The 13,518-nt window shown below is 40.7% G+C and overlaps 1 protein-coding gene across 1 annotated transcript; it reads right to left on the bottom strand.

Annotated features, from left to right (window-relative positions):
- Positions 1–19: 19 nt before the first annotated feature.
- Positions 20–12,943, bottom strand: cusr (Copper-only SOD repeat protein). Its single transcript, XM_076728787.1, has 10 exons — positions 12,697–12,943; positions 9,196–11,260; positions 8,452–8,551; positions 6,570–6,647; positions 5,634–5,732; positions 3,945–4,077; positions 3,726–3,840; positions 2,285–2,409; positions 1,026–1,106; positions 20–521 (listed from the first exon to the last, which is right to left on the bottom strand). Exons 1-10 carry the CDS (start codon positions 12,734–12,736, stop codon positions 430–432), a joined length of 2,928 nt encoding a protein of 975 aa, XP_076584902.1. The 5' UTR covers positions 12,737–12,943; the 3' UTR covers positions 20–429.
- Positions 12,944–13,518: the final 575 nt, after the last annotated feature.

Genomic DNA, 13,518 nt, shown 5'->3' with positions numbered 1-13,518 from the left:
AGATTACTGGCACAAGGCATACAAACATTATTGTATTTTATTCACAATTTTCTGGATTTACACAAAATTTGACATGGATATATGGATAGTGCATAAATAAAGGAAAAAAAAGTCTGGGTATTAACTTCACCCACCCACTTATCACACCAAATGAATAAAGTATGATTAACATCTGTTGTGGAAAAATGAAGGTTCTGTAAAGACTAAACTGAACACTTAATGAGCAGCTTGTCATCTAAAACGATTATTACAAAAAGTAAAATGTAACATAGCAAAATCTTTATTGGTACACAAAAGCAGTAAAAAGAAACAGTTATAACGAGCATCATATCAGCTGGTGGGCTACATTTCATGAACATATTCACAGTTTTACAATACGAGGATCCATGTTTCCCCGCTGATGATGCATGGCGTGGCTGAATCACTGAGCTATAAATAGGCTGTAGATGGCAGCAGGCAGGAGGCAGCAAACATCAAACCAAGAAGAAGAGTTCCTGGTACCAGCAGCAGACCTGCGCTTCCTGAGGGCATCACATCAGAATGACACTCTATTAAAAGAGGGCTATGATTCACCCTGTGTTACTTTTGTACATGGAGATCATCTTACTTAAATTTATCGGCAGATGACATGTCCAAATTTTGGAAAAAATGCTGCCTTCAGGTACCCATGAAAAACATAAACTGGCAAAGACAATAGCTTTATCTTTGAAGTAATGAAACATGAACAATCCAATAAGAGTGAAAACATTAAATGCAGACGATGTCTTGGTTGGATCTTTATCCTATCAGTGGTTGGAATGACCCCAGTGACCTCCAGATTTAACATTTTTATTAACAATCCAAATGTTGTTCCACCTTATATACAATCCTGTTTCCCAAATAGTTGGGACGCTGCATAAAACATGAAAAAACAACAACAACAAAAGAAATAAATAAATAACAGAATGCGATCCTTTGCTAATGCTTTTTTTTGACATATACTCAATTCGAGTTGAAGCTATGATCGTAGCATGGCGCTTACTTACTTGTACATGAGTCAGACTCTCTGTACTGGCCCATCTCCTCACTGGTCTTGACAGACTTCAGAAGTTCTGGGCTCACATTCCCTTTAAGATACAGAAAATGTGGCAAAGCTGAATTACACACATACTGTCCAAGCTGTACTTACTGATTTCTCACACTTGATAATTAGTGTAGCTGAGTTTATAGGCAGTGATTGAGCTGCTTTTTAGTCAGACTCCTGCAGTGTATTTCCAATGTTTCAGGAATAACAAATTCTACTACTTACAGTATCAAGTTCTGTTTTCCTATCAGTTAGTTTTCATGTAGGTGTGATCGCTTTACAGGTACTTTCACTTGAGACGGAGAGCAATCTCAATGCTTCACAATCATTTCTATTCTTTCCAGCACAGAAAACTTTATCATCATCACACTCTGCTGGTCAGACGAGACAGCTGCATGCTGTCTGTAGGAGACGCCTGAGGGCATAAATGCCTGTCCTGTGCTATACTGTGTGAAACCTCTGTACAGACACTTCTCTGTTCCTGCCTGGGACAGAGGAAGGGACAGACACTCAAATCCAGCATCGGGTTACTGAGCGATTTTTCAGGTTTTCTAAAGATTTTCAATGGCCATAATTGTTCATTGTCCTGATGAACACAGCCTGGGCACATAGCTCGCTCAGATAGATCCTGGAAGCCTGAAGAAGCTCAAGCATTTCTCAACTTACATGCTGTACATTCAGTACGATAGACTGAGATTTTATCACACACAAAAAAACCTTTGTGCCCATTTGTGAACCTACTCATCCTGGTCATAACAGACACTATGCAGTATGCAGCTCTATCTCTGCTAAATCAGCTGTTCTGCTATTTTGTTCTTTTAATCTTTATAGATAAATGTTCAAATGAGATCCATGTTTGTTTCTTTTCTTTGGTGCTCTACTGTCTTTCTCAACGTTCCAGAGATTTTTCACATGTGATGACACCTGGCAGTGCAACTATCAGTGTTACGAACTACCATGCTTACTTACATTAACCTCCAGATACAGGATGTCCCTGAACACATGCTTTCAAGGCCACATCACATGATCGCAGCCCACTTAAATCTAATTGTCTCCTTTTATATGATTTTATATGTAGAGGAATTAATGTTCACTCACTCACCTTCTCATGATCTTTACTCATGTGTCAAGTGCTGTTGTTGTGTTGAAATGTGATACAATTATCTTTTATTGCAAATTAGACATACTGTTGTGTTAATAGAGGAGGGTTTTCTGCCTTACCAGACACCATGAAGCTGACTTTCTGGCATCTTCCCTCAGATGCAGAGCTGGGAGAGTCAGGCAGGATGGTGACTCTTGCTGTTTCTAACTGAAGGACTCTTGCAACCCTGCTACGGAAGTCAAATCTGGGCAAAAAGAAGCAAAACATCAGCTTTGTAGTCTTAACATAGCAGGTAACTGGAGATACTCAAGTCCGGATCCTGAAGGATTGTAATGATTTGTCAGTGACACAAAAACATGTGCTTGAGTAATGCATGAGTCATATATTAATGCATAAATTAAGCTATTCTTGGCAGATTTATCATGAATTCATGTTGCCCACCATTAAGAAATGATAAAGCCACTACGAGTTTACGTGGATAGTCAACACTTAATGGATCATCAGTAACTTTCACCACCAGAATTAGCTGGAATTCAGTTACATAGAAAATGGGCATTTCAGGTCCATGCATTCGATCTGCCTCCCTGAGAGCAGAACAGTACCTGTTCTCATAGAAATATGACACTTGATAGTGAATGTTGTTGCACTTTCACTCAATATATCAAAACATGCGGACTGACAGCTCAACAGGCAGTGCACGTCATCAATCAATCACTGTGTTCTGACATTTGGACGTTTATTTCTTTCTCTATCATGAATTGTTTCATTGTCGAGGAGGCATCGTGGTAAATGCCACAGATGGTACCACAGAATTCTTGACTCAGCATGACTGTCCTGATGACAATGAGTTTTTGATTAACAACTCTAAAAACAATGATTGGAGTGCAACATTTTCTCTCTCCTCCTCTCTCTGTTTTGCTTCAGAACTATGAGAATGAAAATATGAAATGGAATGGAGACGCTCGGTCGCAAAACACTCTCACAGTTGACTTTGCACTAGTTCAATGGTAACAATGGCACTCTTTCAAAATACACAGTACACAAATGGCACACAAACGCGTTTGTGTGCTGAATTTTTTTACACTCAATTAATCATGTGTTTTAAGATTCTGGAATAAGTGTATTAGAAGTTCCCTGTTGCACTGTAGACCATCGTATTCTGTATGCATTGAAATTTAATTCTGCTAAAATTAGATAGAAAATGTTATCCTGCTCACATTTTGTGTGCATATAGTATACGCCAGAATCTAAACTATAATAATTCCTGGTGCCCCGTGTTGGACCAAGTGCTGCAAACTGAAGCTCAGCCCAAAAGCATCTGTCTGATTGCACCGGTGACCTGATATAAAGTACTGTACATCTGCAAACTGCTCTTTCTACTCAAAGAAAGCACCTAATCTATGAAGTCGGAAAGGTCACACAGTATTTACAGGAGCAACATCTGTAGTATTTGATTAGATGACCCTCCAGGGCAAAAACTAAAAGTCAGTCAAGGCATTTAAAGATACAGCTGTGATGAAATGGCGTTAATCACGCTGTAGGAGCTTTTATTACTCTCACCTGTTGAAGTTAGTCACGCTGGGAAAGGTCTGCTCTGCTGAAGGGGATTCTGGGAGGATGTCAGCACATCCAATGATGCTGTCACCGTTCTTCAGCACTAGAGACCTGTGGACCACTACAGACACAGAAAAACAAGAACTATGAAATAAGCATTGTTGACTTTTGATGCCAATGCTGTGCACACACACACATACACAGAGTTTTATGTGTGCGTGGCACCTGTGAAGTCCCCGGTGAGCTCGATGATGCTGTCAGTGTAGAGCTGTCCCTCAGTCAGGCTGACATTGCCTTGTCTTGCGGATACCTCTCCCACCACACAGCTCAGAGGGGATTCTAGTGAGCAGCTGGAGCTCTGAAGGCGGAACACAACAAGGAAGTGCACGTTTAAGCACAATTTGGTCCCCACAACTCCAGCTGGTTATGCAAGTTATCTGACATTTAACTAACTTCTGTTGAGGTTCGAATGTCTGTTGTAATTTTTTTATGACATCACCCTAAAAAAATTCCATGAACAAAATCCTCAATTTGAATATAGCAATTATCTGATTAAATGATGCAGTCTTTTCTTATTAAATCAGCTTTCTTTAATGAATAATCCTCATCAGTTTCATCAACATAAATGAACTGTATTTATAAAGTGCTTTGAGTGGTTGTCAGACTAGAAAAGCACTTTCACAACACAAGTCTGCTTTCATCCTTTCACACACACATTCACACGATGGCTAGGCAGTATCTTGCACACGGATACTTCGACATGCAGACTGCCGAGGCCAGGGATCCAACCACCGAACTTCTGATAATTTGACAACCTCTCTATATCCTGAGCCACAGCCGTATAGGTATAGAAAAAGATTTGACTTTTGGACTTAACGACACTCTGGAGTTATTGGGTATCGGATAACAGGAGTCAGAAACAGTCCTAAACCACAATCTGTATCTGCAACTGTTGCAACTGAGCTTATCACCGAGTGCTTGACATCCTTGTAACATAATAACAATTTTTGCTCTGGAACTCTCTTTCCTTCTTTCTGGCCATTTTATGCTTCTCAGTCATAAGTCCATTTGAGAAAGTCCTTGTCGCAAAAACCATCTCACAAATTACACTGAGCGGTGGGCTTAAAGAGCTCATGTAATTAAGAGTGAAACTGTTTTAATTATGATTTCATACAAGTCCAAATGGACCAATTTTATCAAAACTTGGAGAAAATACTTTATGTTGTCAATGTTTTCCAGACACTAAAGAAAAGTTACATGATTGGCCAGATAAAAGTATGCCTGTAGTAGTAGATGCTAAGTTTGTTGTCTTGCCTTGCTTTTCTCTCATACGTCCATACAGTCCAGTACAAAAACTGTATGATTATACATGATCAAGTATATAGCGAGGTATATTATTCTTATTGTGTAACTGCACTGCTTTATAAACATCAGTCAAACAGTTTACTCAGAAATCCGGCCAATGTTTGGCTGATGTAATTATTCAAACTGATTTAAACTGAGTTGCTTTGATGATGAACATTTGCTAATGGTGTCTTTCTATACAATCAGTAATGTAAACCAGAGTTTCTGCCATCTTTGGTGATAGAGAGTTGATTTCAAGTTTCTAGGTTTTACCTCACATGCATGACATTTTAAGATAATCAAAGCAAAAAAAAAACCTACACAAAATGAATATTTTGAACACTTGAATATCAATAAAGAGCTCTGCAGTAGTGTTCTGCATAAAGTCTAAAAAAATGAATAAATAAAAATTGCTCTAAAATGTCCAGAATAATAAAGAACTAAATAAGAAGAAAGCACACCAATTTAGATTTATACCGCTGATTTAGCAGCTTTAATAATTAAGTACTATCAGCCTTCCAAAACAGTCAACATCGGGACACAGGGAGAGAAGAGACAGTCTGGTCTCACCATTGACGTCATGTTGAAGGGATTGAACGTTCCTCCCACGCTGTTGCACTGGTTGTTGTTGGTCCCCATATGGTTGATGAACAAGGATGCCTCATTTGCCTTCAGGGATGGGCAAAGTACAAGTGTGAGTGTGTGTATGCCTTGTTCTTTGTATCTTTGTATGTTTGTGTGATCTCAATTTGTGTCATAAATACAGAGAGAAAGACATACATTAACAATGGACACACGCTGCAGACACACATGAACAGTCTCACCCTAATCCTGCTGCCTTCAAACTCAAGGACAGTAACCCTCACTGTCCCTAATGCACATCCTCCTGCCCTCAGATCACAGGCAGCTGGTCACATTGTCCTCCGAATCAAGGAAACATCGACCACTAGTCTGGATTCAACTCCTTGTAACTTAGGAAGGCAAATTTTGAGTCTATCTGCAAAATGAAACTCAAAGCCTTTCATTTGTTATGTCATTAAACCAACTCTTGTACTACCAATGTGGACCTGTGTGTGGGTCCCAGGTGCTTCCTCCCTCTCAGACACTCGACTCTGGCATTTACATGCAGTTGTCCGGGCTAAATAAATCCCATCTCTAGCGCAGTGTCTTTACCTGGCACTGGATGTGAGTGCTCTCTTACTTCCTGATCCCTGTCCAAGTTATTGTTCACTTTACTCCTCTAGCTGGGCAGGCTCAGCTTCTCAATTGTCCCACCTATCACATAACTTTTCCTTGAAGGTTTTCCAAGTTTTTCTGTGTATGCTTTAAGGGTTGAAGACATTTAATGTTATATCTCATTGTTGTTAACCGATATCTGATTTGAACTTTCGTTTTCATTTTTAAAATGTTAAGTTTATAGCAAGGAGACTTCCTTGTGAAAAGGAACATTAGATATATAGATTTGACATTTGTGTGTGTGTATACAGCAGATGGCTCTGTACTTACATTTTCTCTTGCCAGTGACTGAAGGCTCACCTCCAGCGTGACATCAGTGCAACTCCCGTCAGGAAACATCTGCTGGCGCTGAAGAGAGACAGAGAGAAAGAACAAAAAGTAATATTTTCATGGTTAACACTTCAACCAGAACTGGGTACTTCTGAAATACAGTATGAAGGCAGTTCAAATGGACACCACTGGGAATGTGGTGGACATTGCATATAATTATTATTGTGACTAATTGTTACGGTATTTTTTTTACACTCACTGTGAGTGAGTAACTCTCTGTTCAGTCAGCGTGAGCAAAACTATTTAAGCTGAAACATTCAGTCCCCAGACTGCCATTTCCTTCTTGATAATATAGCCTCTTTGGAGACATTACGAGTTCTTATCCATAGATGTAGGGCAGAGCTCAGTATGGGGCCTCTGGAGGGCGGCTGACAGAGGCAGCTGTTCGCTCTGTGAGCTTCTCAGTTCAGGGGGCCTGTAGGTTCTACTATAGCAGATGGATGGCAAGCTAAGCTAATGATCTCGCCCCTGCTTCCCATAGCCACTTGTTGCAACCCACCACAGGCATAATGAATTCACTGTCTGTCCGGCGCAGCAGAAATACTCTGTCATGTTTTTGTGGCAGCTTGGCTCCTGATAAGTTAGTTAGAAAGAAAACCTTGTATGTGGTCTGTGGTATCAAAGGAAACCATCTGATTCTGATTCATACAACTTGCTGCCATCATGTAGAAATCTTGTAACTAAGTTTTTGTTGATGTGGCTGTGTGGTTTTCACTAAAATTCATTACATGGCCTTCGGAAATTTCTGCACTTTCAGATTGAGGAAACACTTTCAACATCAGTTTCATAATGTCAGTGTCAAACTGTATCGCCCTCGGGTTACTCACAAAGCTCAAGTTTCTAATCCTAATTATGAAGGGCAATATTTTACACTACTGAATCATTTTGAGGGTAAAGGACAATGTATCTCTGCCTCTGAATATGCAATGCATCCTTTTTCAGTTCAGATCATGCACAATACAAACACATTAATGGCATTTGAATTTTTACCACATGTTCACAAGCAAGAGAAGCCAATCTTTGTAAGCAGAGACAGAAATGCAGTTTTTTTTTCTTTCTTACAACTTTATGTTGAAAATGACAACCCTGTTTTTCTCATGTCTATCAAATATGTTTTGACATTTTGCACTGTGGCAAAGTTTAGCAACATGACCTTGAGCAATAAAAATTGGGCAGCTGGGTTAAGCTGGGTTAAACACACACACATACACACACTTGCCTGCCCCTCCACCTGCCCAATTTTTATTGCTCAAGCTCACATTGCTAAACTTTGCCGTAGTGCAAAATGTCAAAACATATTTGATAGACAAAAACAAGGTTGTCATTGTCAACACTGCCACTGCTCCCCTGACATGCACAATTGATGATATGACTGTGTTGCATTTTGGTTACTGTAGTAGGCGCCAAGTTTTAACGGAAGAAGGAAGAAAAATGACTAAAAAAACACATTGTCTCTGGTCCTGCTGCATCACTTTTTATCCCTTTTTTTTTTTAAAGTTCTCTTTTAGTTAGTATGATCAGACAGCATTCAATAATGAAACAGTCACTGAATCATTTATTGTATAGTGCATTGATGTTTTATTTTTTTTGCACTTCATTAATTGCTCTTTAAAAGTTACATTTATGATGTTGGATGTTTGTGTGACTGAGAGATTAAGTTTAGTGTGTCTTTACACTGAACATGAAGTCGCACAAAAGTAATACAGAAAAAAGAATTATGTGGGACAAAATAGATGGTAAAAATCCTGATGTAGAATACATTGCAATTTTAATTACATCTATATTTAATACATTGGCATTAGTGGAAAAGACCAGTTCTTACCAGTCTGACTGTGCCAGTCACTATACCATTGAAAACAGCCTCAGCAACAGTCCATTGTCCATCTGTATGTCTGTCAGCTGATATGTCAGCACACCACATTCTGTAGAGAAAACACACACACACACACACACACACACACACACACACACACACACACACACACACACACAGAAAGACAAAAAAAAAAACACACACACACAAGCTGAGCAAAACGTATCCAAATCCCACAGGATCCACCTGTATGGTTTTCTCCCTCATAATATTTTGTTGAGTCATTCTCCGTGAATGAGGTAGGTTATCTGTGTTATAATACAAAACATGACAAGGATATGATTCGGTGTCTGTGACATCCTACACCTGTAATGGGCCTCAATAGACTGGTCAGGTGTGTTACTGCACCAGAGGGCAGCTCGGGGTGGTGAAGATTAGATATCTGCTCATGCTGCAAAGGCATCAGTGATGCCATTTTCTGTATGTTGTGTCTGTTCCATATATAATACACCATACCATACATAAAATGACAAATACTTCCCTTTCGTTGTTGGATGTTGCTGTTTTGATATTGTGGGAAAAGAGTCACTACAGTATAGTAGTTACAGAGTTCATGTCTTTTCTCTAGATAGGAAGATGTTGTCATTTGAAATAATTCCTCATATTTCCTTCTCTCTTTCACCCTCAAACTCTTTGCCCTCCTGTTGGTTTCTCTCTCTGTAATGAGCACAAACACATAAATCAGGTTCTCACCTTGATCCATTGGAGTAGTGAACCACCAGTGACCTTCCCACAATGCTGTAAGGTCCAGTTAATGGCATGTCAGGGTCCATGTATACAGCCTGAGACTGGTTGAGGCCATTCAGCATCCCAAACTTCCCACTGATGTCCCCAATCTCATACTGGTCCACTGTGCCAGCTCCAGGTGCTGGGTTGTTGGATACATTCCAGGCTAAAGGGTTGTAGTGGCCCAGGATGTTTGCATTGGAGCAGGGATCTAAGCTGCCAGGTTTGATGGGCAGTATGTGAACGTGGTAACCCCCAGCTAAGGAATTCAGATTCATGAGGGACACGTTTATAGTGGTGGGGCCTTGTGGGACAGCCTGGGAGAACTGTACTTGGCCACTGGGCATCCCATGGCCAAACCAGCTACCTAAATTTGCTTTCGGGACCCGCACCATTGTAACATTGGCACAAGCAATCCTTGGCCCTCCTCTGTCTGCTTGATGGATAACAACAGAACGACCAATGATACCTGACAACCAGGAAGTGACATCAGTGTAGAAGTTTTTTGCTTCCACTCCACCCACTCTGGGGACGAGGTTGATGGTGCTGTGTTTGCCGGTGAGGTCTCCCACCTCACAGGATAAGGGACTGGACGGGCTACAGTGGAGGGCATAGCTACTGTCTTCTGTGCTAATGTTAAAGGGGTTCCAGTGTCCTCCTGTTGTGCTGCAGCGCCTTTCATCATCATCCCTCTCTGAACTGATGGGATAGCTGTGAACATGCCAGTTGTGGTTTTCGGTTGGTGTTGTTGTGGGTTTTCCATACGACAAATCCGTGAAGATGGATACGTCAGAGAGAGGGTTGTTCTTCAGCTGGGTGAACCACATCTCACCAACCACAGGGCTCTGAAATCTGGCTCTGGCTACGATCACTTCGCCGGGATAGCTGATACTGCCACAAACATACCTGGCACCATCTGTTTTGTGAATCACAACTGAGCGACCTACAATGCTGTTTTGTCCAAACAGAGGGAGGTTGAAGTCCTTGAATACCATGTCCACTTCGTCTTTGCTTGCAAGGGACATATGCTTGGCACTGAGGTCACCGATCTCATACATATCATGTGTTGAACCGGGCACTTTTGGGTATGTCAGGTCGTCTGTGTTGAGTCCAAATGGATTCCAGTGACCACCTACATTATCATTTGAACACATGCTGGATGGAGGCGATCTGACTGAGGGGACAGGAAAATTGTGGACGTGGTAAGGACCAACTCTGCTCTGTAAGTTAGTTAAGTTGACCCTCAACTCTGTCACATCAAATGGGGAAGCCTGACGAAAGCTGAAGTATCCTTTGATCCCTTTCATATTCACCACAGCGCTCACCTGTTTCTCTGGCACAACGTAAATCTGAGCACACTTGTAACTTGACCCCATACGAATGAGAAGAAAGCTGTTGTTCATGTTGAAGCTGGTCAGGTCCAGTCGGGATTTCTCAGGCTGTAAAGGGGTCCCGACTTTTACAACACCCAGATGGGTCAAAGCTGAGGGATCTAAACTTCCCAGAAGAACATCACAGCTCGCAGCGGAGCTCATTGATCCAAAGAGAGTGATATTGGTTTGTGAGGCATTTACCTGACCGATTGTAACGAGGTCTGCAAGCAGCCTGGGGTTGGTCTGTCCTGTGTTGAGGCGGATATAAACATTACCGGCAATGGGGCCAGTGAACCTGGCCTGATAAGTCAAGAGTGTTTGACCTTGACTTATAACCGTGCATACTTTAGTGCCATTACATGTCTGCAAAGTCAGTGAGAAGTCGTCCAGGTTTGAGCTTTGTTCAAAGAGGCGTGACACGTTGACGATGGGATCAGCTGTGAAAGTGAAGATGCTGGTGCCAATATTTGCTTCAGAACAGGGCTGAGCATAATGGCCATACATGACGGGGAACTCACTGAGGGAAAAATTAAGCAACCCACAGGATCCAGCACCAGACACATTGACACTGGCTGTCTTGGAAGTGGAGTCAAACTGCACCTGTCCTGTTACTCCTCGCATGTTGAGAGGTGCCACAAACTGAGCACAGGGAAAGGAATCTGAAAATGATAACAAGATCAGGGCACTAGTCAAACCTGTTTCAAGATTTTGCTGTCTTGGCACTGACATTTGATTGATGCAGCTTTCTTACTCATTCGTGCTTGTGTGTCACGAAAGTGACAGCACAGAAGAGGGTGAGAGGGTTCAAACAATTAAGGTTGCATCATTTGAAAATCTGTTTACCTTGTTTAATTCTGCCACTTTTGTATGGCAAATGTGTACAAGATGCAAGTCTACTGAACATGCTGACCTATTCATATGAGCCAACTGTGACAGCATTTGCAGACACAATGCAACTAAACCTCAGGTTAATTACACATAATCACTGGACTAAGTTACTCATAAGGTTCTGTTTAAGTTAACCCATAATTACCAACTTTGAACTGCTTTTGTTGGGCAGGACATCATATACAGTGGTAGATTACTTACAGAAATACATTTCTAAATCAGTTAGATTATGCTGCTTGGAAAAAAAACATATGGTGGAAATAGGTTGGGTGCACCTTTTAGTTTCTACTCTCAGTCAAATGGTATATATGGTGGCCACTTTCATTTCTATTTTTGTTATTCAGCCCACATGGCCTTTGAAGTGAGAGTAAGTGGAAATATGCTACTTTCACATTGTGACTACAACGTGATTGAAATAATTCCCGTTAACTGTACATTATATTTGGATTCCCGTCTGAATTCTATTTAAACAGGACAATACAATGTATGTTTTGCAGCGTTTTAAAAAGCAAACAATTAGACTTCTCATTAATGTGAAGGCCGAGCTTTACATTGCATACGTTATAAACCTTGTTTACAGTAGGCTAGGTCATCCTCTCATTACCTAACAGAACTTAATCAGTAGCACTAATTTATGGCTACAGAATAATATAATGAAGGACTTCTAAGGCAGAACTTTGCAGAAAACACTGTTTTGGGAGTCAGAAGGTTGTAAAGTGGAGTTCCCATTCTTGAGAGTAGAGCCTCAAAACCTTCTCTCATTGTAGTAACGCCGATTAGTTTCAGGGAATAAATCATCATAGACACAGACTTGGAATAAACCTGGATTCTGGATCAAGGTCTTTTCTGTGAGCCCCAGAACAGAAAAGAATTTATCCCCAGTGTGATAAATTCAGAGACTATTCACAGCTGGCCAAGTTAAACATCATACAGAAAGATAAAGAGAATTAACCAAACCACAGCAGTCTCTGGTCACATGTTACTGAATACCTGAGAGTTTTGCCTTTTAACGGAGAAACAAAGCAACTATTAAACACAACACCAGTGGGATAACTAAACTAATTAGTGAAATGATAAAACCTTGCACACTCTCTGTCCTTCATGGTGCATGGTGTAAAATCCCTGGCATAAACAACAGACTGCTGAAAACATAAATCATGACACAAGTCCATGTGGCACTTTAAGTCAAAGATGGGAAATTACTCACCAAGCAAAGAAAGCAGCAGGGCAGCTGTCAAAAGGCACATGTTGGCGGATGTGTGCAAGACACTTAGCAAAGAGAAAAGGTGTCTTTAGAATGAAAAGAAAATCAGGTTTCAATAAAACTTCACTGAAGTCAAGTAAATCCTAAGGTAAGAAAGAAAAACAGCTCAATTACAGAGTTCAGCAACAGCAGAATGATGCAGTGTGTCATAAACGTGTCATGTATAACTGGTTTTAAAAATGTGCAGCTTCCCTTGTGCTTCTGTTTTTCAGCAGCAGTCTGTCTGTGTCAGGCTGCGATTGGTTAACAGGGCGACAGTATCTCATGCATGGGAGGGAGGAAGAGTATTTGGCAGCCTGGATGGTGGGTGGACGTTGACTATCTCTGTTGTGGCCATGCAAAGCTCAGAGTAAAATATGGGAGGAGGAGAGCACCTGTTGAACTGCAGTGTTCTGCAGAGCTCATTTAATCTGGCAATATAGCAATATTTTGATGAAGCTCCTCTGATGGATATTTTTGAGGGGTTTAATAAGTTTTCCACTTTGTAAAATAAGACTACACTTTAAAAAAAACAATCAATTGCTTCAACTTTATTAGTATTCCAATTAACTGCAAATGTGATTTGCCGACAGGCTTTAAACACTGATGCTGATGGCACGGAACAACAGTTAATATATTAGTAGTATATTAGTATATTAGTATTAGTATATAGGGATGCTTGGTGGGACTTAAGACAAATGAGGTGGCCAAAATAAAGCTTATAGCCTCACAAAAGAAGAAGAAGAAGAAGAAGAAGAAGAAGAAGAAGAAGAAGAGAATTCCTTT

The sequence above is a fragment of the Chaetodon auriga genome, chromosome 4 (genome assembly GCF_051107435.1).
Source record: "Chaetodon auriga isolate fChaAug3 chromosome 4, fChaAug3.hap1, whole genome shotgun sequence".
Taxonomy (NCBI): Eukaryota; Metazoa; Chordata; class Actinopteri; order Chaetodontiformes; family Chaetodontidae; genus Chaetodon; species Chaetodon auriga.
Note: the sequence above shows the minus strand (reverse complement) of the source record. Positions and strands in the feature narration are given on the sequence as shown.